This window comes from Callorhinus ursinus, unplaced genomic scaffold, assembly GCF_003265705.2.
Source record: "Callorhinus ursinus isolate GAN/ISIS: 27379988/994484 unplaced genomic scaffold, GSC_fseal_2.0 scaffold5, whole genome shotgun sequence".
NCBI lineage: Eukaryota > Metazoa > Chordata > Mammalia > Carnivora > Otariidae > Callorhinus > Callorhinus ursinus.
In genome coordinates, this window is record NW_027397067.1 from 5,385,197 (window position 1) to 5,407,250 (window position 22,054).

At 36.8% G+C, this 22,054-nt stretch overlaps 1 protein-coding gene across 4 annotated transcripts in view; it reads right to left on the reverse strand.

Annotated features, from left to right (window-relative positions):
• The window catches only part of ST18 (ST18 C2H2C-type zinc finger transcription factor), a 111,699-nt gene that overhangs the window by 65,085 nt on the left and 24,560 nt on the right, over nucleotides 1-22,054 (reverse strand). For 2 of the 4 annotated variants that reach the window (XM_073892761.1, XM_073892762.1), the window contains exons 5-6: nucleotides 11,750-11,836; nucleotides 4,320-4,519 (exon numbers count right to left, since the gene is read on the reverse strand). In XM_073892761.1, coding sequence (XP_073748862.1) covers nucleotides 4,320-4,519; nucleotides 11,750-11,836 — 287 coding nt within the window. The remainder of the gene's footprint in view (nucleotides 1-4,319; nucleotides 4,520-11,749; nucleotides 11,837-22,054) is intronic. The other 2 variants (XM_073892763.1, XM_073892764.1) reach the window with 1 other exon arrangement.

Sequence of the window (22,054 nt, forward strand, 5' to 3'; positions counted from 1 at the left end):
ACAAGTAACCTCGTTTTGATTCTGGGCTTGTGTGCTCAAGTGCTTGCAAAACCCCAAAGGCATCCTTGACCTTTCTGAACCCTGTGTCCTCATTCACACAGTGAGGCACACTGTGGAATTGACACGGGAGCCCACACAAAGCTGGTGCCACACAACAGGTGTTCAGTAAATGACATCTGTCTTCTCCCTTCCCCAGATACAAGTTCAGAGGATGGTAACGGCAGGGGATACATGGGACTCTCCACATAAATGAGGTGGGGCTTGTGTTCTGTTTAGAATAAGTGGTGAAACTGATCCCTGAGAGAGGGTACAGTCCACAGTGTCAAGGAGGCTCGGCCAGTTTACCACCCGGGCCACGCATGCTATAGAACTGCTCATCAACTGCCTTCAGAAACTGGAGTTTCAATGCACAGTGCACAATGTGGAGGGGAAACCTCAATGGGTTTGAGGTCCAGAGACTGGGGCCGAACTGCTGGCCCAGCACCACCTGCCTGTGTAACCTTGGGGCAGGCCTGTGTTTCCTGAATCCTGGATCCTCATCTTTTAAATGAGGATGATCCCAGTGACATCCTAGGACAATAAACTGTTATGTTCCTGGCATGGTGTTCAGTTCTTTATTGCATTTAATCTTTACAGTAATGACAAGAAAGGGACTTTCTGCTCCATTTTACAGAAGGGAAATGATTTTCTAAGGGGCTAGGGGTTTGCTCAAGATCACACAGCTAGCCAGTAGCGGTGGAGGTGGGGGTGGGGGGCTGACACAGGGCCATCCCTCTGCAACAAGCTACCCCAAATCCCATAGCCCAGGTGGGTCATATGTCTCAACTGATGTTTACATCTTAAGCAACCCTTAGGAGACACTGTTCAGAATACTAATAGTCCATTATTTTCCCAAGTTTGGGTACTTTCAAGGGTAAATTTATAGGAAGATACTAAAATACAATTGTCAGCTGACTTTCAATCAAAAAACAGTGACTCCTAAATTATAAATAAAATATGTAAAAACGAATCAACAGCAATAACAAGACAAAAATTAACAAGAAACCACGCCTCGGCTTTCTCAGTAAAAAAGTGTAGGACAGAAAATTCCTCGGGCACACTCCCCGGGGCTGGGGGGGGGGTGCAGTCACAGAGTTGGATGTTTAGCTAGCACACCCCTTTCTCCTCCTGAAAGGATTTCGAAGTGTGGGGCAGGAGGAGGGGCCGGAGCTGGAAGACAACTTCTGTGACATGGAGTAAAAAATAAATAAATAAATGTTTTTGCCTGATATGAAAAAGTTCACATTTGTTTATTTGCTTGAAACCAAATTTCTACTCCAAGGGGTCTGATAATCCTAGAAAGCATATGCTAATGATACTCACATTATGCGTCAGCGGTTCTGTCCCAAAACAACTTTAAAAATTCCTCTGAAAATCACAAATTTGGAGTTTGACTCCTTTAATACAACTGGATTTTATTATAATTGGATTTTAGTTCTGTTTCTGGAACTATCAAAGTTACTTGTATAGATAAATTAGTTTTCCAGGTCTCTTGAATATGTAAATCTTGCTGGGAATAAAAGCCCTAGAAAAATGAACTTATCTTTCAAAGTTCTAAAATCAGAGTGGTTTATCCCTTATTTGCATTTTGTTGAAAGATAAGATTTGTTAAAACGATCATCTCAGCTCCTAGAGCTCCTACAATTGTGATAGATTTCCCTAAGTCATGAATGTGAGTTTAGAAACTGAGGAGGGACTCTACATACGTGGCTAATCTCACTTCTAGGTTACCCTTTTTTTCCTTGTCTGCATTGGGAAACCTCCTAGTAGTTGTCCTACCTCTTGGTAGTACTTTGCAAACTCGTCTTCTGTTTGCCCCAGTGAAGAAGGTGTATCTGTACAGTTTTGTCCACATTCCCTTCTATCACCATTAATACCTACCTGCCGCTCTTGGAAAGACAGCCAGTTGAGGGTATGAGATATCGTTTGCCATTAAATGGATTCAAGCTCAGGACCTTAGCATTCCTAAGCACTGTCCCCTTCATCATCTGGACCACTTGCTGAAGGCATAATTGGGCACACGCCTGCAAGGTAAAGACCTCGGGGTACCCAGAGTAAATGAGACGACAGGTGAAAATCCCCCATTATGAGTTAGGCACTAACTCAGCTCTCTTTCTTTCTGGGCGGCGAGGGGGGGGGGGGGGGTGGGTAACTTGCTCAGAGGACTGAAGACAGCTTAGTCTTTCAACTGGGGATAGGAGCATCTGTGACCTGTCATTTCTGGAAATGTGACTTTGTGATTGGATGTTATATAACACTGCTCTATCTACTTTTGGAAGGTAGTCAGAGCACGGGAGGATTGGATTATGGAGCACAGTTAGCTGGGAAATAATTATTTTGCTTATCCTTCAATTGTGTCCTAATTATCTTCTTTTCAACACCTACAAGCTGCATTACCTTAAGCATTAAATCTCTTTGGTCTTCAATGATCTCATCTGCAAATTTGGGACCATAATCATGCATATCTCATGTCATTGTTGGGTGGATTAAGTGATATAATTTATGCACCTGGAATATATTAAGAATTCAAAAATAATGGCCACTACCACTATAATGTCAGCATATTCATTATTAGTAGTGCTTCCAGTGCTAAATATAAAAATAGATAACATTTGTGAACCTGCAAATAGATGTCCATCAGTGCTTATAACTGAGTGTTTGACTGAGTACATTTTGACAGAATATTTTCTTGGTGGATATTAAGCATCTATGATGATCACACAACTAACATAAAAGGCAGGAAATCAGTGGGCAGATACAGTCCTTGTCCTCATGGCACTTATAAGAAAGGGTTGGTGTAAAAGATGCCCATTTAAAAAAGTACTCGGTGAATTAATGTCAACTAGATGAGTTATACCTTAAGCCTAACTACATCGATTCAAGGACCTTCCCTAGTACTAGATTCAACCTACAATTTTCATAAATCAACAAAAAACTGACCAGCTCAAAGAAACAAAATGAGTCAAGGATGATTATAATTTACAGATGAGCGACGAGGCTTTAAGCCATATGCTAAATATGGAGAAGCCAGGACATTTGCTTAAATATTGTCAAATCAGCATACAACTTTGTTTTCACTACAGAATCTCAAACTACTTGCAAGCCAAGATTACTGAAGATCTAATGGTTGTGCCCTGACATTTGTATTCAGTTGGTCAGTATGCTTTTAACATCTTTTCCACTAATCCCTCTCACTATTACTGTAATTCTGTCTATAATTGATATTTATGATCTAAGAGCCCTTTGCTTTTGGTTTGTATAATACATACTTCTTTTCAAATAACATCATATTTAGTATGTTTTGATTCCTTAAAAAGTCACATTCAGAAAAAATGTATTTCATAGACTATATGTACACCTCATTTCATTTTCTAATCACTCAAGCTTTTGATTTCCATTTATTTTTTTCATAAATTTTTGATATATTTTGCATGTCCTTCAATTTCAGCCTCAAGCACAAAGTGGTTGGTGCTGGTTCAACTCCTGGAGGCACTGTGACTACCATGAACCTAATAGGAGTAACTGTGAACTGGGGAGAAACACATCCTAAAATTTCAAAATAGTAACTATATGTCACTTAGCATGCAAACAGCATTTCGTGAGTAAGTGAAGAATTGAATTCATGAAATATAATGTGTGCCTAAAGGTAACTGAAAATTATTTCAGAACTAATGGGCACAGTGATACATTTTCTATAACACATCATTTTCCTACTGAAGGATCTAGGCTGTCAACTTTAGGTCCCTTCTGCTAAGTCCATTGTTGTAAGTATTTATCTTAAAAATGGTGAAAAGATTAAGGTCACAAGTCACCTGCATTAGTCTGTGTTGTTAATACCTATTATATTTGGGGGGGCAAATAATATTCTGTATGTTTATAAAACAAAAAAGTAAATACTTTATATATGTCATATCTTAGATACCTTAAGCTTAAATATGTCCTTTTATTTTCAAGGGTTCTTTCAGGGATAGACATCTGTACTATTAAGGAGTCAAGGTACTCTTTAAGGCTTAGTAGGTTTTATTTTCCTCAAAAAGAGGCACACCCCAATTCTGTGCTTTTGAAAATGGACTCAGGCCAGAACTCTCTATGACTTATATTTAGACTCTCCTGATAAAAAATCAGCTCTCAGTAAATGGATGCTGAGTGAAATAAATGTTTGGTTTTGCTTTCAAATGGGAACTTGCTTCTATAGTCAAACAGACTATATGTTCTACACCAGTTAAGACAGGCTTTGGTGCCAGGGAGGAGATAAAGTCTGGGCTATTCCCGCTTGCTACCTGTGGCAGTGCGATCGCTGGCTTCTGGGAGGCCATCTTCCTCTTCCACCTCAGTCCTGTCATCACATTCTTCTCTGCAGTCCAGGTTTGGGCTGTAGTGTCGGGGCTTCATTAGCAGGGATTTTCTCTTGTTGACTGGGACGCCCAAAGCCTGCTCTGCAGCTTTCCTCTTCTTTGCCATGGAGCAATCATATGCAGTGCTGTAGTGATTGAGGCAAATTAAGAACATGGAGAAAGATTTTACTGCTACTTGCCATTTGAGTTCCATGAAGTATAACCCAAAGCCTGTGGAACCTGGGACTAAAGGTTTAGGGTTAGTTGTTGGCGCTAATGAAAACAGCCCATCCACTGAATCTACTGAACTATGTGGATTCTATTTTACTGCCTATCAGAAGAGTTAAAAAAAAAAATCATCCTTAATCCTGAGTAAGCATATGTTAATCTGTGCTTTGCTTGGCACTACATTAAATATCCAGGGAGGGATGAAACAAGATTTGCACTGGTTTGCTAATCCTAAGAAACAGCTAATGTGAAAAATATACCACCAGACACAAAAAAAGTGTCCAGTATGGATAAATCACAAGGTTTTTCAAATAGTTGTTTGCTACCCAAACTGCTCATCTCTGCTGCAGTTACGCACCAAACTTGAGATGCCCACATCCCAAGCTTTGACCTGAAAGAGAAAAGCATAAAAGGAGGGGCAAGCTAGGAACATTCCATCAACCCATCTCCAGTCACACATATACACACACATTTAAAAAAAAAAAAAAGGTGAAAAGATGTTACCTGGCATTCTGCCTTCTGATTCTCACCCATTTGGCACACAGAACAAACAAATAAAAGGAGGAGAAATAAGATTGGATTTCACAAAAATGGACAACAGTTTATCCTTACTCCTGTCCTCATATGATTTTATTTGGAAATGCTCCTGCGGGCAGCCCTTTCAAAACGGATTTCCTACATATAGCTCACTCAGAATTAATGCAGATCATTCTATGTGCTGAAGTTAAGACAAACATCCTCTTGGCAAGATCCAGAAAGACCAGAGGGTTTAGCCCACAGTGAGTCTGTGAGAGATATTTATTAAATGCCCTTTGAAGAAAAATGCAAGAGATTTAGAAGCAAAGATCCAGAATAGAGAATCTTAGACTCAGAGTATTTGAGATATTACTTACTCCATCACAAAAAAAAAAAATGATTGAATACTCAGTAATATTATCAAATAAACAAAAGTCTTAAATTGTTCTCTCAGGAATATCAATGCAAAGATGGTGGCCCATTCATAAAAAATGATTATAGTTGTATATGAATTCTTGAACTTAGAACAGTAGATTAAAAAAACTTCAGAGGGGAAGAAAAAGGGGGTACTATTCCTTCTAGGAAAAACAAAAGACTCTGGAAGGAAAGATAATCCAAGAGGGTTACAAATCTCTCAAAAAAGATTAAAAAGTGGATAACTGAAAATTATCCTGACAAAGAGAACAGTGAAGTTCCCAAACAAATTAATTTCCCTTTGCAAAATCTCTCCCATGAGCCCAAATTTAAAGTGACCCTGTACAGAAGATGGAGCAAAAGAGAATATAACCAGATGACTATGGGAGCAAAAACCTGCCTTTATATGGAGACTGTCAAAAGTGGAAACCTACATCTGCTGGTTTGTCACAGAAAAGCCTACAACATGTGGTTATGAGATAATAGGAGTAGGCATAAAGAACCAGAACTACCCTTAGCACTAGTGTTCTTTGCCAAGGAGACTGACCTCAGAAGGAAGAGGGACAGAGAAACATATCAAAAAGGATACATTTCCTAGGTATGTGAGGTGAGATTAAGAACTTCCCCAAACTAGTTAAAGTCTCCAGAATCAAGTGAACTTGCATCAAAGATGCTCAGAAAATATACAAGACCACTAAACTATTACCTCAAACCAAGAAGAGATGTTTCTGGCAAATATCATTCAGGTATTAAAGCAGGGAAGAAAAGTGGATTCTAAAAACCAATTTAAGCATACCATTGGTTCTGGGAAAGAGACCAAGAAAGTTTATCAAAACAAAGATTTGTCAGTACCAGGAAACATTGATCAATAAGACCTGGGTGGCAACTAGTTAAAAAGAACTGGTCTGTCAGAAAATTTCTTTCTTTGATGCTTGATGAATGAGGCTGAACATTTACTACCCATAACTTAGTCTTGTTAATATTGTTATCCAAATTTACTTATAAAGACAAGTATCATTCTCAAAATCATGTATCTGGTAATCAGTGGGGCTAATATTTGAATCCCAGGCTGCTGGAACCCAAAGCTCAGGCTCTCTCCTACATTTGCCAAATTAAAACAATTAATTTGGTTAATTTCCACATGCATTTGACAAATGAGTGAAGTAATACCTGGATAAACCAGCCACCTCCCTAACTGGAAAGGAGCTGCCTATCACAGGGGTTTGCCCAATGATTGAGGAGCAGATAAATAGGACACTCATCAGATCTAGAGGTAATACTGAGTTGCAGCAATGGAATCATGTTGCAAATGTAATTAAGACCCCCCAAATGTCCATAGTCTGGAGTAGCAGAGTGAACCTAATGAGATGACACTTAATGGTAGTAAAAAACAAGTTCAGTGTTTAGGTCCAAATAAGAACTGTGCAAGGATGAAGGGGATATGTAAAGTTTTATCAAAAGTACAAATTTATCTTAAAATAAATGATTGTATTTGATACTGTGTATAAAGTTTAAGGAATATTATCTGTGTAATCTGAGAAAAATAATTGAATTTTTTGGAAGACCAAATTCCTTATCCCTCAAATACGGGTTATAATTTCTATATCATATGTTGTGGAAAGAGAAGATAACATCTGTCCTTGTAGTGGCTAAAATAGGTTAAGATAGTACTGTTCTGACTCCCCGTTCAGTGCTCCTTGGACTCCATCAACACCAGGCTAATGCTGCCACAATGCAACATCACAAACTCTCTCCCTAGTACACTGTACAGATTTATGCATGCTTGTATGTCCATAAATGCATTCTAATTTTTTACATAGTATTTATATTTACATAAATTACATGAGATTTATACATAACATTTGCTTTAAATCTCACATTCTGTGCATTTCTCTATTGCAAAGTAGCCATGGCCCAGGAAGCATTTGGAGCTAAAATGAAAGGCTTCATAATAAATATTACCCTTTGTGTGTGCATGGAAAATGGTCCCTTTCCCTAGTTTTCCCTGAGGGCACACTATTTTGGCTTTATTGTGACACTTCACTGTGACACTGCAATGAGGGAAAGCCATGCTTTACATGTCACTGAAAGAAATGCCACAAAATGCTAACATATCTTCTCAAGGTTGCCAGAAATAATTTCCACTGGGTTGTGTTTTCCCATCTGTGGAGCTCTGAAATGTTAAGGAAATAAATGAGCTCTATTATCTATATTTTTCTAGTAGATGAGAAAGAAAGAGAAAAAATACACTCAGCCCTGCATTTATTGTTCTATTCAATCAAACTGTTGCTTTAAACATCCAGAGTCCTCGAGGGAACTTTATCAATGCACCAAATACCTTTCAACACCATATTTCATATCTGTGGTTTTGATTTTATTAAAATATCTTTAAAGATCTGTATTTTTACTTGAGAGAAATTTTGGGTTACATAATTGAGAAATGTTTCCATTTAGAAACTCAGATTCTAATTTGAAAATGGTATTCCCTTTGATGACAACATATGGCTGAAATTTTACTCAAAACAATGATTGAGGAAAACAACAATTAGATAACATTAATGATAGACTCAGTGCTGGAAGTATGTTTAGAAGTCAAGTTCATTGACCTTTCAGATTTCAAAAAGGAATACAACAAATTAGGGAACTATGAATCCCCAAAATCTGTCCAATAACTACTGGGCTCTACAGTTTCACAGTTTGTTTTCCACAGTAATAAATTCTCAATGCAAGCTATAAAAAGATATGCAACAAATTAAAAAATGCAGGTTCGGTATAGATATACTCTGAGCACACACCTCCAAAGAATAAAATAGAAAAAGCAATGAAAGTTATGTATCCCTGAGCCTAAGGAAATTATTTATATGCTCCATTTCTGTGGAATATTCATAGTGGGTATTCCTACAGATTTCTTTTAGTTAGGAAGAATACCAGAGACTTGTGGAAAGGAACCAAGAAGTATGAATTTGAATTAAGATAATTGGCAGAATAAAACAAAGGTAGAATGATTGAAAAAGAAAAAAAATAAACTATTATTATTTTCAGAGACATGATTTTATTTAAGGGAAATCCAAAAGATTCTACAGATAAAATATTAAAAGAAGGAAGCAAATATAATGATGTCATTTAAAATTATTTGAACTTCTATAAACCATCAATAAAAAATTAGGAAAAAAAACCATTTATAATGCACAGAAATATAAAATGCTTAGGAATAAACCTAACAAAAGATGCATAAAACTTATATAAAACATTTAAAAAAATTAAAAAACTAAATAGAGAAATATAAGATGTGCATGGAATAAAAGATTCAGTATTGCAAGATTTCAATTCTCCCCAAATTTATGTTAGATTCAATGCAATCTCGAACAAAATTCCAAGAATATATTTTTTAAAAATTAACAAGTTAATTCTAAAATTTGTATGAAAATGAAAAGAACTAAGAACAGCATAAACCATCTTGAAGAAAATAACAGAGTTGAAAGACTTATAGTTTTTAATGTCAAAGTTTATCATAAACCTATAGTACTTGACATAGGGTGCTATGGTGCAAGCATAAACAAATAGACCAATGAAACAGAATAGATGTTCCATCCATTGGGTCCAGAAATAGGCTCACACATATATGGTCAATTTTTGACAATGGTGTCATTGAGAAAAGGGTTGTTTCTTCAATGAATGGCACTGAGTCAACTAGGTATCTATCTGACAAAAAAAAAAGGTTTTGACGTCTACCTTATAGTATATACAACAAACAATTCCGGAAGAATTATAGATTTAAAAGACTAACAAGACAGTAGAAAAAGTAAGCCACTGAATGGGAGAAGGTATTTGCAGTTCGTCTTCATTTAAAAAAAAAAAAAGGTACATACAGAATATATAAAGAATTCTTGCAAATAAATAAGAAAATGACAATCAATTTAAAAAGCGGGCAAAAGATAAGGGCAGGCACTTACAAAAGATCAGATACACAAATGAAGAAGTGTTCAGGCTCTTTCAACTCCAGAGAAATGCAAAAATATATATTGGCTCCTTGGCTAATAAAGTGATAACCATAAGTGGAATCCTGTAAAACTTCTTCCTTCCCATCACCAAAATATAAATCTAAAATCTTATATTCTAGAAGGAATAGTAAAGATTAGTGCCATCCTTAAACTTAGAGGATGTATGGTCAGTGGTTCCTATAATTTTTCCATTAAATTTACCATTGCAGACCCTAATAAGAATGTTTCTGGTGATTAACAGCAGACTATCACAAACTCAAACAAATAATAGTTCTAACCACAGCAAATAGACCAAAGTATGGAATCTTTGCTTTAGTAGATTAAGACAGATTCAAATATGTATTTTTCAGTCACTGACATGGCAAATATGTTCTTTCCCATCTCTATCAGAGAACAGAACCAAGACCAGCCAGTATTCCAATGATAAGGAAAAGAGTATAGATGTAAAGTCTTGACTGCACATTTTGCTGCCCTTGATTATAATGCAGCCTGAGTAATCCAGACATCCCACAAAATATCACATTGGTAAATTATGTTGATGACATCATATTAACAAGAACAGATAATCAGAAGCAGCAAGTATTCTGGAAGTTTTGGCAAGACATCTGTGTTCCAGAGGGTGTAAGATAAACCAACAAAGATTCAGGGGCACACCATATCAGTGAAGTTTTTAGGGGCTCTGTGGACTGGAGCATTCTGTATGTCTCCATTTATAATTAAGGACAAATTATTACATCTCACATTTCCTACACTGAGACAGAAGCACAATGCCAGATTAGCCTCTTTAGGTTTGGGGGACAGCATATTCCACATGTGGGAATATTATTTGGACCCATGCATTGAGTGACAAGGGGGGTGGAAAGCTTTGAAAGGGCTGCAGAGCTGATCCAGGCTACCTTGAGATAGCCTTGCTGGTTGGACATAAAACCCAATAGAGCCTATGGTATGTTTAGAGGTAGCTGTGGCAAAAGAAAATGATACTTATGGAGTTTATGGCAATATCTAATGGAAGAATCACACACAGGCTTCTGGAGCAAGACCATGATATTGCAGCAAAGAGTCATAAATTACTTGAAAAACAGCTCTAGCAGAAATATCCCTGACCTTGAGACCAGAGCTGGCCATCATGGACTGGTTTCTGTTAGATCTACCAAGTTATGATGTCCAGCATGCGTAGAAGTAATCCATCGTAAGATGAAAGATCTAGTATTAGGCTGAAGCAAGTCTAGAGGAAACAAGCAAGATGAATGAACAGACCTCCATGACATCCACCACTATGGTGTCAGTACCTCACCCCCAGCTGCCACAGATGAACCCGAATATCAGATACAAAGGAAGAAAAGGAATGAACTTGATTTATAAGTGAGTTGGCTCAGCATCTGAGTGCAATCTGAAAATAAGCTGCTGGTCACCACTTAAGAATGGCTCTGAAAGGCTCAGAGAGAAGAAATCTTCTCAATGGGTAGAGCTACAGGACAGGGCAGGGATGCAACTGGTTCTCCACTTTGCATGAAGAGAAAAGTTGCCAAGGTAAGAAAATATATGTACCCATGGGCAAAGTGAATAGTTTAGGTAGTCAGTGGAGACAGAGAAGAATGGTTTAGCTGGACTATCAGTGACAAGAAGGTCTGAGGAAGAGGCATTTGGGTGGACTTATGAAGGTAAGGATGAAATGTGAAGGCCATTGTCTTGCATGATCACACCCACCACAGAGCACATACCAAGGAATAAACATTAAATCACCATCTAGACAGAATGACCTGGTCAGAAGTCAGCCAGCGTCTGTCTTCAGCTGTCATATGCTATTGCAGTGGAATCATTAATGGAGTAGACTCAGGGGCAGGGAATGAAGCATTGAACCGACCCCAAAACATGGATTCCCACTAAGACTGATTTACCTACTCTCACAGTACAATCTATCAGCAAAAGAAATAAATGACATGCACCCAATATGACATCATCCCTTGAGGAGACCAACTAGCCACTGGACCCTTTTTATTCTGGAAGGGGCAATAATTCAACTTGACTGGAATTAACAATATTCTGGATATGGATTTGCTTTTCTTGCCTTCAGAACCTCAGATAGTAGCACTGAGGGCTTACAGAACATTTGTTCTACTAACAAGAAATTCTCATACATCTCATTGGACCAAGGAACCCTGTTAGGAAGATGACTGTGGGAACAAAATAATTGGACACACTGTTATTATCACTTACCACACATCGCAGAAATTGCTGGCCTGATGGAGTGATACAATGGCTTCTGGAAGGCATAGCTGAGATGCTACCTTTGGAGGTGATACCCTGCCAAGATGAAATCATATGGCATTTGTTTTTCTCCATCTGATTTATTTCACTTAGCATAATACCCTCAAGGTCCATCCATGTTGTTACAAATAAAGATTTCATCCTTTTTTTATGGCTGAGTAGTACTCCATCGTGTGTGTGTGTGTGTGTGTGTGTGTGTGTGTGTGTGTGTGTGTGTGACATCATCTTTATCCATTAATTCATTGATAGATACTTTGGTTGTTTCCATATCTTGGCTATTGTGAATAGTGTTGCAAAGAACATAGAGGTGCAATAATCTTTTCAAATTAGTGTTTTTATTTTCTTCAAATAAGTACCCAGAAGTGGAATTGTTGGATCATATGGTAGTTTTATTTTTAGTTTTTTGAGGAATCTCCTTTCTGTTTTCCACAGAGGGTCCACCAATTTACATTCCCACCAACAGTGTTCCCTTTTCTCCACATCTTCACCAACTCTTGTTATTTCTTGTCTTTTTGATAATAGCCATCCTGACTGGTGGGAGATGATATCTCACTATGGTTTTGATTTTATTTCCCTGATGATTAGTGATGTTGAACATCCTTTCATATGTCTGTTGGCCAACTATATATCTTTGGAAACATATTTATTCAGATTTCTGCCCATTTTTTAATTGGATTGTTTGTGTTTTGTTGTTGTTGTTATTGAGTTGCATGAGTTCTTTATATATTTTGGATATTAACACCTTAGCAGATAAATGATTTGCAAATATCTTCTCCCAATGAGTATGTTGCTTTTATGTTTTCTTGATGATTTCTCTCACTGCACAGAAGCTTTTTAGCTTGATTTGTGCTATTTGTTTATTTGGCTTTTGTTGCCATTGCCTTTGGAATCAGATCCAGAAAAGTATCATCAAGAGCAATGCCAACAAGCTTACTGCCTATGTTTTCTTCTAGGAGTTCTATGGGTTTTGGTCCTATATTCAAGTCTTTAAACCATTTTTGAGTTAATGTGTATTGTATAAAATAGTGGTCCAGTTTCATTCTTTTGAATGTGGCTGTCCAATTTACCCAACACCATTTACTGAAGAGACTGTCCTTTCTATATTTCTATATTATTGCCTCCTTTGTCATAAATTAACTTACCATATATGTGTGAGTTTATTTCTGGGCTCTCATTCTGTTCTACTGATCAATGTTTCTGTTTTTATGCCAATACCATACTGTTTTGATTACTATAGCTTTGCAAAATAGTTTGAAATCAGGGAATGTGATGCCTCCAGCTTTGTTCTTCTTTATCAAGATTGCTTTGGCTATTCAGGATCTTTTATGATTTCATACAAATTTTATGATTTTTTTTATTTCTGTGAAAAATGCCATTGGAATTTTGATGGGGATTGCACTGAATCTGTAAAATGCTTTGGGTAGTATGGACATTTTATTTTATTTTTTAAAAGATTTTCTTTACTTATTTGAGATAGAAAGAGAAAGTATGCACGAGCAGGGTGAATGGCAGAGGGAGAAGCAGACTCCCCGCTGAACGGGGAGCCCAAGGTGGGGCTTGATCCTGGGACTCTGGGATCATGCCCCCAGCTAAAGGCAGCCACTCAACTGACTGAGCCACCCAGGTACCCCTAGTATGGACATTTTAACAATATTAATTCTTCCAATCCATGAGCATGGAATATCTTTCCATTTACTCATGTCTTCTTCAATTTATTTCATCACTGTCTTATAGTTTTAGAGTACAGGTGTTTCATCTCCTTGGTTAAATTTATTCCTAGGTATTTTTTTTAATGCAATTGTAAGTAAGAATGTTTTTTAAGATTTCTCCTTCTGATAGTTTGTTGTTAGTGTATAAAAACACAACAGATTTTTATATATTGATTTTGTATCATGCAACTTTACTGAATTCATTTATTAGTTCTAAGTTTTTTTTGTTGAAGGTTTTAGAAAGATTATCTACGTATAGTATCACGTCATCTGAAAATAGTGACAGTTTTATTTCTTCCTTACCAATTTGGATGTTTTTTATTTATTTTTCTTGTTTGATTGCTGTGGCTAAGATTTCCAGTACTATGTTGAATAAAAGTGGTGAGAATGGACACCTTGCCCTGTTCCTGATCTTAAAGGAAATGCTCTGTTTTTCACCATTGAGTATGGTGTTAGTTGTGTACTTATCATATATGGCCTTTATTATGCCGAAGTACATTCCTTCTATAACTGCTTTGTTGAGCATTTTTAGCATAAATGTATGTTAAATTTTTTCAAATGCTTTCTGTGCATCAATTGAGATGATCATAAGATTTTTTATGCTTCATTTTGTTAACATACTGATTAATATGTGGGTGGTAAACCATCCTTGAATCCCTGAAATATAGCCCACTTGATCACATGTATGATCTTTTTCATGTACTGTTGAATTCAGTTTGCTAATATATTTGTTGAGGATTTTTTCATCTGTGTTCATCAGGGATATTAGACTGAAATTTTCTTTTTTGTGTGTGTTGTCCTTATCCACTTCTTTGTAGCAAGGCAATTCTGGCCTTGTAAAATGAGTTTGGAAATATTCCCTACTCTTCAATGTTTTGGATAATTTAGGAAGGATAATTATTGAATCTTCTTTGAATATTTGGTAAAATTCACCACCCAGCCATCTGGTCATCTTTATTGACCCTTTTGTCACTGGACTTTTGTTCTTTGGGAGGTTTTTGATTACTGCTTCAAGATCTTTACTAATTGAACTACTCAAATTTTCTATTTCTTCATAATTCAGACTCAGAAGATTTTGTTTCTAAGAATTTATTGATTTCTTCTAGGGTGTCATTTATTGGCATATAATTGTTCATAGTAGTCTCTTATGGTCCTTTGTATTTCTTTGGTATGGGTTGTAACTTTCCCTCTTTCATTTCTGATATTATTTATTTGAGCTTTTTTTTTTTCTTAGTCTAGCTAAGAGTTTATCATTTTTTTTTATCTTTTCAAAAAACCAGCTCTCAGGTTCACTGATCTTTTCTATTGTCTTTTTGGTGTCTATTCATTTCTGCCCTGATCTTTTATTATCTCCTTCCTTCTTTTCATTAACTTTGGGCTTCATTTGTTTCCTTTTTTCCTAGTTCCCTTTGGTGTAAGGTTAAATTGTTTATTTGAGATTTTGGGTGTAAAGTTAGATTATTTATTTGAGATTTTTCTTGTTTCTTGAGGTAGGCCTGAATTGCAATGAATTTCTATTTTAAAACTGCTTGTGCTTCATCCAATAGATTTTGGTATGTTGTATTTTCATTTTAATTTTCTCAGGTATTTTTTTATTTCTTCTTTGATTTCTTCACTGATCCATTGGTTGTTCAGTAGCATGTTGTTTAATCTCTACATATTTGTGATTTTTCCAGTTTGTTTTCTGTGATTGGTTTCCAGTTTCACACCATTGTGGTTTGAAAAGATGCTTGATATGATTTCAATCTTCTAAAATTTATTTGGACTTGTTTTGTGACCTAACATATGATCTATCCTGGAGAATGTTCCATGTGCACTTGAGAAGAATGTGTTTTCTGCTGCTTTTGGATAGAATGTTCTGTTTAGTCCATCTGGTCTAATGTGTCAATGTTTCCTTCTTGATTTTCTGTCTGGATAATTTATCTATTGATGCAAGTTGGTGTTAGAGTCTCCTACTACTACTATATTGCCATTGATTTCTCCCTTTATGTTTGTTAATACCTGCTTTGCATAATTTGGTGCTCCTATGTATGATGCATAAATATTTGTAGATGTTACATTTTCTTGCTTCATTGACCCTTTTGTCATTATGTAATGCCCAGCTTATCTTTTATTTCAGTCTTTGTTTTTAAGTCTATTTTGTCTGAAATATGTATAGCTACCCCAGCTTTTTGTTCGTTTGTTTGTTTCCATCTGCATAAAACACCTTTTTCCATCATTTCACTTTCAGTCTGTGTGTTTTCTTACATCTGAGGTAAGTCTCTTGTAGACAGCATATAGATGGGTCTTGTTTTTTGTTTTTTGTTTTTATTCCATTCATCCACTTTGTGTTTTTTGATTGGAGTATTTAGTTCATTTATATTTAAAGTAATTATGGATAGGTACGTACTTATTGCCATTTTGTTCATTGTTTTTGGCTGTTTTTGTAGTTCCTCTCTGTTTCTTTCTTCTTTTATTGCCTTCTTCCATTGTGGTTTGATGCCTTTCTTTAGTGTTATTTTTAGATTGCAGTCTCACTGTTTTTTGTGTAGCTACTATAGGTTTTCGCTTTGTGGTTACCATGATGCTTACATATATCAATGTATATAGACTAGTTTTTTTTTTAGTTGGTAGCAGGTTTGAACTAAACTGCATTTTTATTCCCCGCTCTCAAACTCTATGTTTTTGATGTCATATTACACATCTTTTTATTTTGTCTATTTATTTTTTAAAAAGATTTATTTATTTTAGAGAGAGAGAGCATGGGGGAGGAGGGGCAGAGGGGGAGGGAGAGAGTCTAAAGCAGACTCCTTGCTGATCATGGAGCCCAATTTGTGGCTCGATTGCACAACCCATGAGATCATGACCTGAGCCAAAATCACAAGTCAGATGCTCAACTGACTGAGCCACCCAGGTGCCCCTATCTTGTCTATTTCTTAACTAAGTTTTATAGTGATAGTTATTTATTTTACCACTGTTGTCTTTTAACCTTCATGTTAGCTTTATAAGTGATTACTGACTTGACTATATATTTATCTTTACCAGTGAACTTTTATTTCCATATGTTTTCTTGTCACTAATTAGTACTCTTTCTTTTGGCTTAAAGAAGTTCCTTTAACATTTCTTGTATGGCAAGTTTAGTGGTGATGAACTACTTCAGTTTTCACTTGTCTGGAAAACACTTTATCTCTCTCTCAATTATGAATGATAACCTTACCACGTATAATATCCTTGGTTAGAAGTTTTTGCTTTCAGCATTTTGATCATATCATGACACTCCTTTCTGGACTGCAAAGTTTCTGCTGAAAAATCTGCTCATAGTCTTATGGGGGTTTCCTTGTACATATCAAATCGTTTTTCTCTTGATGCTTTTAGGATTCTGTCATTATCTTTAGCCTTTGACATTTTAATTATGATGTATCTTGGGGTGGATCTCTGGATTCATTTTATTTGAAATTCTCTGAACTTCCTGGATCTATCTGTTTCCTTCCCCAGGTTAGGGATGTTTTCAGCTATTATTTCTTCGAATAAGTTTTCTGTCCCTTTTTCTCTCTTCTCCTTTTAAGACCCCTATGTTTTTCCAGTTGCCCTTGTCCTATAGGTTCCTGAAGTTATTTTCACTTTTTAAAATTCTTTTTTCTCTTTGCTGCTCTGTTTGGGTGAGTTCCACTGTCCTGTCTTCTAGGTCACTGATCCTTTCTTCTGCTTTATCTAGTCTGCTGTTGTACCCCCCTTTAGTGTATTTTCAGTTCAGTTATTGTATTCTTCACTCTGTGGCTTCTGTTCGGTACTTTCTTATAGCTTCTCTTTGTTGAAGTTCTCTCTGGGTTCATCTATTCTTCTCCTGAGATTGGTGAGCATCTTAATGAACATTACTTTGAACTTTTTATCAAATAAATTACTTATCTTTCATTAATTTTTTTCTGGGATTTTATCTTCTTCTTTCGTTTGGAACATATTCTTGTTTCCTCATTTTGATTGACTCTGTGTTTGTTTCTATGTATTAGGTTAACAGCTGTCTCTCCCAGCCTTTAAGGAATGGTCACAGGAAGACTGGGGGAGTGTTTCAGTCTGCTGTCTGCACTGTGCTCTGAAGATGGTAGCCTGCCAAAAACTGTCTCTATGATGTTTCAGTCCCTTGGCACCCAGAAACACAAGCCCTCATGATCACAGAGCCAGGCATTCAAGCGGTGTCCTCTGTGCAGACTGCCTGCAACCACTGGACCAGGGCACATCACCCACTGGGCTTAAGGCCATGGGAGAGCACCAGGCCAGGATAAGCCTGTCCACTGGCAATATGCACTTTTAATGATTATTATATAATTCTATGTCCTTGACAGTTTGAATATATGGGTACAAGAGCTAAGAGATAGAATTAGGAGTGGCTTGGTTTACTATGACTCCCAGTGGCCAACTTGAAGGACTTATACATCCCTCACCACAAATCTGAACTCTGTGGCTCTAATGATCCCTGGTCCTCAAGAGGAGAATGCTTCCATCAGGGAACATAGTAAAAGTCCTATTAAACTTTAAGCCCTGAATGCCTCTCAGCCACTTGGGCTTCTTTTGCTGGGATAATCAGCATGGCAAAGAAGAGTCACCATCCTGGCAGGAGTAACTTCTTTGGTCATTGGGAGTAGTGAGGCTGCTATTACATTTTGGGGACAGAGAAGAATACATTTCGCACCCAAGTGATCCACTGAGGTGTCTCCTGGTTTTTCCTGGTCCAAACCTGGCAACAAATCAACATATGCAGCACATAACTGAATGTTATGGTGACCAGGGGCTCAGATCCCTTAAGGAGGAAGGTCTGAGTCATAGCCGCCAAGTAAGCCATCTAAATCAGCAGAGGTATTTAGCAAGGATGAAGGAAATTAATAAAAGAGTAAGTAGAAAATAAACAATATACAAAGCAAGTGGATTTGAACTGTGACGTGTAGACTGTAGTGGATACCATGGTATGCCATTACCCTCTCTCTGCTTCAGGACTAAGGTATTCATTTCCCCCACCTAGTGAGAGTGCTGGAATCTAATGGGTCTTAGCTGAATCCATTTCTAGGAATTGCCCCTGGTCAGAGAACCATCTAACCCCAAATCACATCCCCACAGGGGCAGCCCACATTCACTCTTGCCTTAAGGCAGGACAGACTCTGAAGAGCAATCCCAGAGCTCTCGGTAGAAATGGCCAAGTCTTCTGTTACAACTGCATTACAATTCAACTTCTCCCCTGCCCAGTCCTGCTGCCCTTTCTTCTAAAAAGTGTTGTTCCCATGAGCATGACCCCACCTCCAAACAAAAACAAAAGCATTGTGTGGCACATTCCTGTCTCCATCTATTTTTCAGGGAATCTAATGATGGGTCAAGGATTGATGAGATTAGCCCTGGGGGCTGAAGGCAGGTACTGATGGCTAGGCTGGAAGTGCTGGTAGGTATGAAGCTCACTCTTTACCTACAAAAGTGGAGTGGGTGGGAGGATGGGTTAGCCTGGTGATGGGTATTAAAGAGGGCACATTCTGCATGGAGCACTGGGTGTTATACACAAACAATGAATCATGGAACACTACCTCAAAAACTAATGATGTAATGTATGGTGATTAACATCGCAATAAAAAATTTAAAAAAACCTGGATATAGTCCTTCTTGCAATCTTTGTTATGAGATCCTTGAGAATTCATGGCCTTGGCTTCAGTTTGTGGGTTTGTTCTTGACTCCATTGGAGGCAAGAAGATGAAGGCACATCTCGTTATTACTCAAGTAGAAAACCAAGAAACATTGATGCTTTTTACTCGAAAGAGTGATGGTAAAAATAAAATGTTAGTTTATTTGACAACACAGTGTATTGTTTTGACATATGCTTTTCACATTACTCCATTGGGATATCCATTCATGGTGAGTCTTTATCATTATATATTTAATTTTAAAATCTGAAAAAAATTTGAGATATTTTGGTGGCTTTTCCAAGGAGCTTGTTATTAGCTCAGTATAATAAAAAATATAAAAGTGTGAAACATGATCTCTGTTAAGAACTCATAATCTAACTATGGAGAGAAAGTAAACACATAAGACCACAACAACTGACAAGAGAGAATACACAATTACATTTGAAATGAGTGCCACAGCAATATGTGAGAGAGTAGGTCATAGAAGAGGTACACAGAACAGATGCTCTTGTCTCTATCTTTTAACAGATAAGCTTCCTTTTAGTGATCTAAAATACTACCTACTGAAGTCTAAGTACCTCATTTAAAAAAAAGAAAATGTAATCTTAATATTATATATTAAAAAATTGGGCTTTCAGTATTTTTCCACTATATTTTTCACAAAATGAACAGATTATCCTAAATGCCTAAATCATTGCTGGTAAGAACTGATCTGTACCTCTGAAACAAATAATACAATATATGTTAAAAAAAAAAAAAAGAAGAAGAAGATAGCAGGAAGGGAAGAATGAAGGGGGGGAATCAGGGGGAGACGAACCATGAGAGACTATGGACTCTGAAAAACAAACTGAGGGTTCTAGAGGGGAGGGGGGTGTGGGGATGCATTAGCCTGGTGATGGGTATTAAAGAGGGCACATTCTGCATGGAGCACTGGGTGTTATGAACAAACAATGAATCATGGAACACTACACCAAAAACTAATGATTTAATGTATGGTGGTTAACATAACAATAAAAAATTAAAAAAAAGAACTTGGGCAAATGTGCAGTAATTTTTACCCCAGATATGATGCCACATTTGATACAATGTTATATTTTCTCTGAAGTTTTTTTTGTTTGTTTGTTTGTTTAATTTGAGGAGTTGTCACTTCCTTTCCTGAAACTCTCCACCCCAACACTCTGAGGTATGGATACCCGGACAATCTACAATAGCTACTTGACTACACTTTTAGGAAATCAGGAGATAGGACCCTGTGGGAAAGTTAAAGTCTTGTGTTCATTTGAAATGGGCCTTATGATTCCTGAGAGAGCCTAAAGGCTACCGTGAATGGCAAATTCACTTTTACACAGGAACTATAGAGATATTGTTTGTTCTTTAAGGACAGCTCCTGCAATGCACGAGTCAGCTCTCTCAGGTATGTCTTAGAAACTTGTGACCCTGTTCATGTTTATAGAGCTATGTCAAGCTAGAGTGTGCCCAACAGTAAACTTATAATTTAAGCTTCTCCTATTACTCATGTCATAAATTCAGCATCTAAGTTGTTGCTATTTATCGATGGTTGGTTTGCTGTCATGGAACACTGGTTCACTGGCAAGGTTATTTGATAATATTAGGTTTATAAGAGTGGGGAATTTTTTTCCCATAAGGCCAGAGCTAACAGATGCTTTTTTTCCTTATTTAATTGAGATTAAGTTTTATGAATGATAGATTAATTGTATAACATCCACAACAGTTTTTTAAAAAAATAGTCAAGCCATTAAAAGCCACATTGCAATAATAATAATAATAATAATAATAAATAATAATAATAATAATAACTTGCTCTGAAATGTGAGGTAATAGGTAAGTGGCACTAAGAAGACTCCCTACAAACCTCCTGCTGCCCTTCTGTGCTGGTGAACATACCCTCCTTTGGGATGTCATTCCAGCAACATTGTCAGAGCACATTGCTTCTATGCTACCATTGCATTTGGCATTTACCATGATTATAAAACCTAACCCTCTGAATTGTAATCACCTCACCCAGTAACCTGGAAACATCTGCAAGAAAACAGATTGTTTCTTATTTATTTTTATATCTCCCGTATATAAGGTCTGTGTCTTAGTAACATGATTAGTAAATGTTCATTGAAGTTCAACTCCACCCAGACATAAGCATATGAAAATGACGTCAGTGCAAACATGAACCTAGAAAATTGCCTTTCTCCAGAAGATGCATCAAAAAGCTACTCACTGAATGTACAGATGATGCGCTGGCCCACCTCCCTGGAGCAAAAGTTCACTGATCCATGTGAGCTTTTGCTTATAGTTCCCTTCACCACTGAAGATGTGCTTTTGTAACACAGCCAAAAAAGAGACAGGAGGTAAGTTAACAGTAGCAGGTAAGTCAAGAAATCCTAGTTGGTCCCCATAAAGACTGACCAAATGACCGTGATGTTATGAACCAATCAGTTCCAAACTCTACTCTCCAAGAATGCGGAAGAATCATACAGTTCTAAAAATAATTCAATCCGCACATGAACCAAAAATTTTAAAGAAAGAACTAGTCATTCATTAAAACACAAAATAATATACCAAAATTTGGAATATGGTCTAACTAAAATATAAATTTCCTCTAATTTGTAACCAAATGCAAATGCTGTATCTCAGCTAAATAATGTGTGTACCAACAAACTTCTTTGAATTGCCTATAGATTAACTAAACAATTCAGTTAATGTATAGCGACGGTTTAGCCATGAAATATATGAATAGTTCGTTGGTCTTTTCAGAAACATAATATGATGGGTCATGGGATTTCCCCAAAAGAAGTTGAATATAATAAGATAAAGTTAGAAAATTAAAGACAGCAAGAGATGGTCATTATGTGGATTTTATGATCAGGATACCAAAAGAATTCAAAAATAAT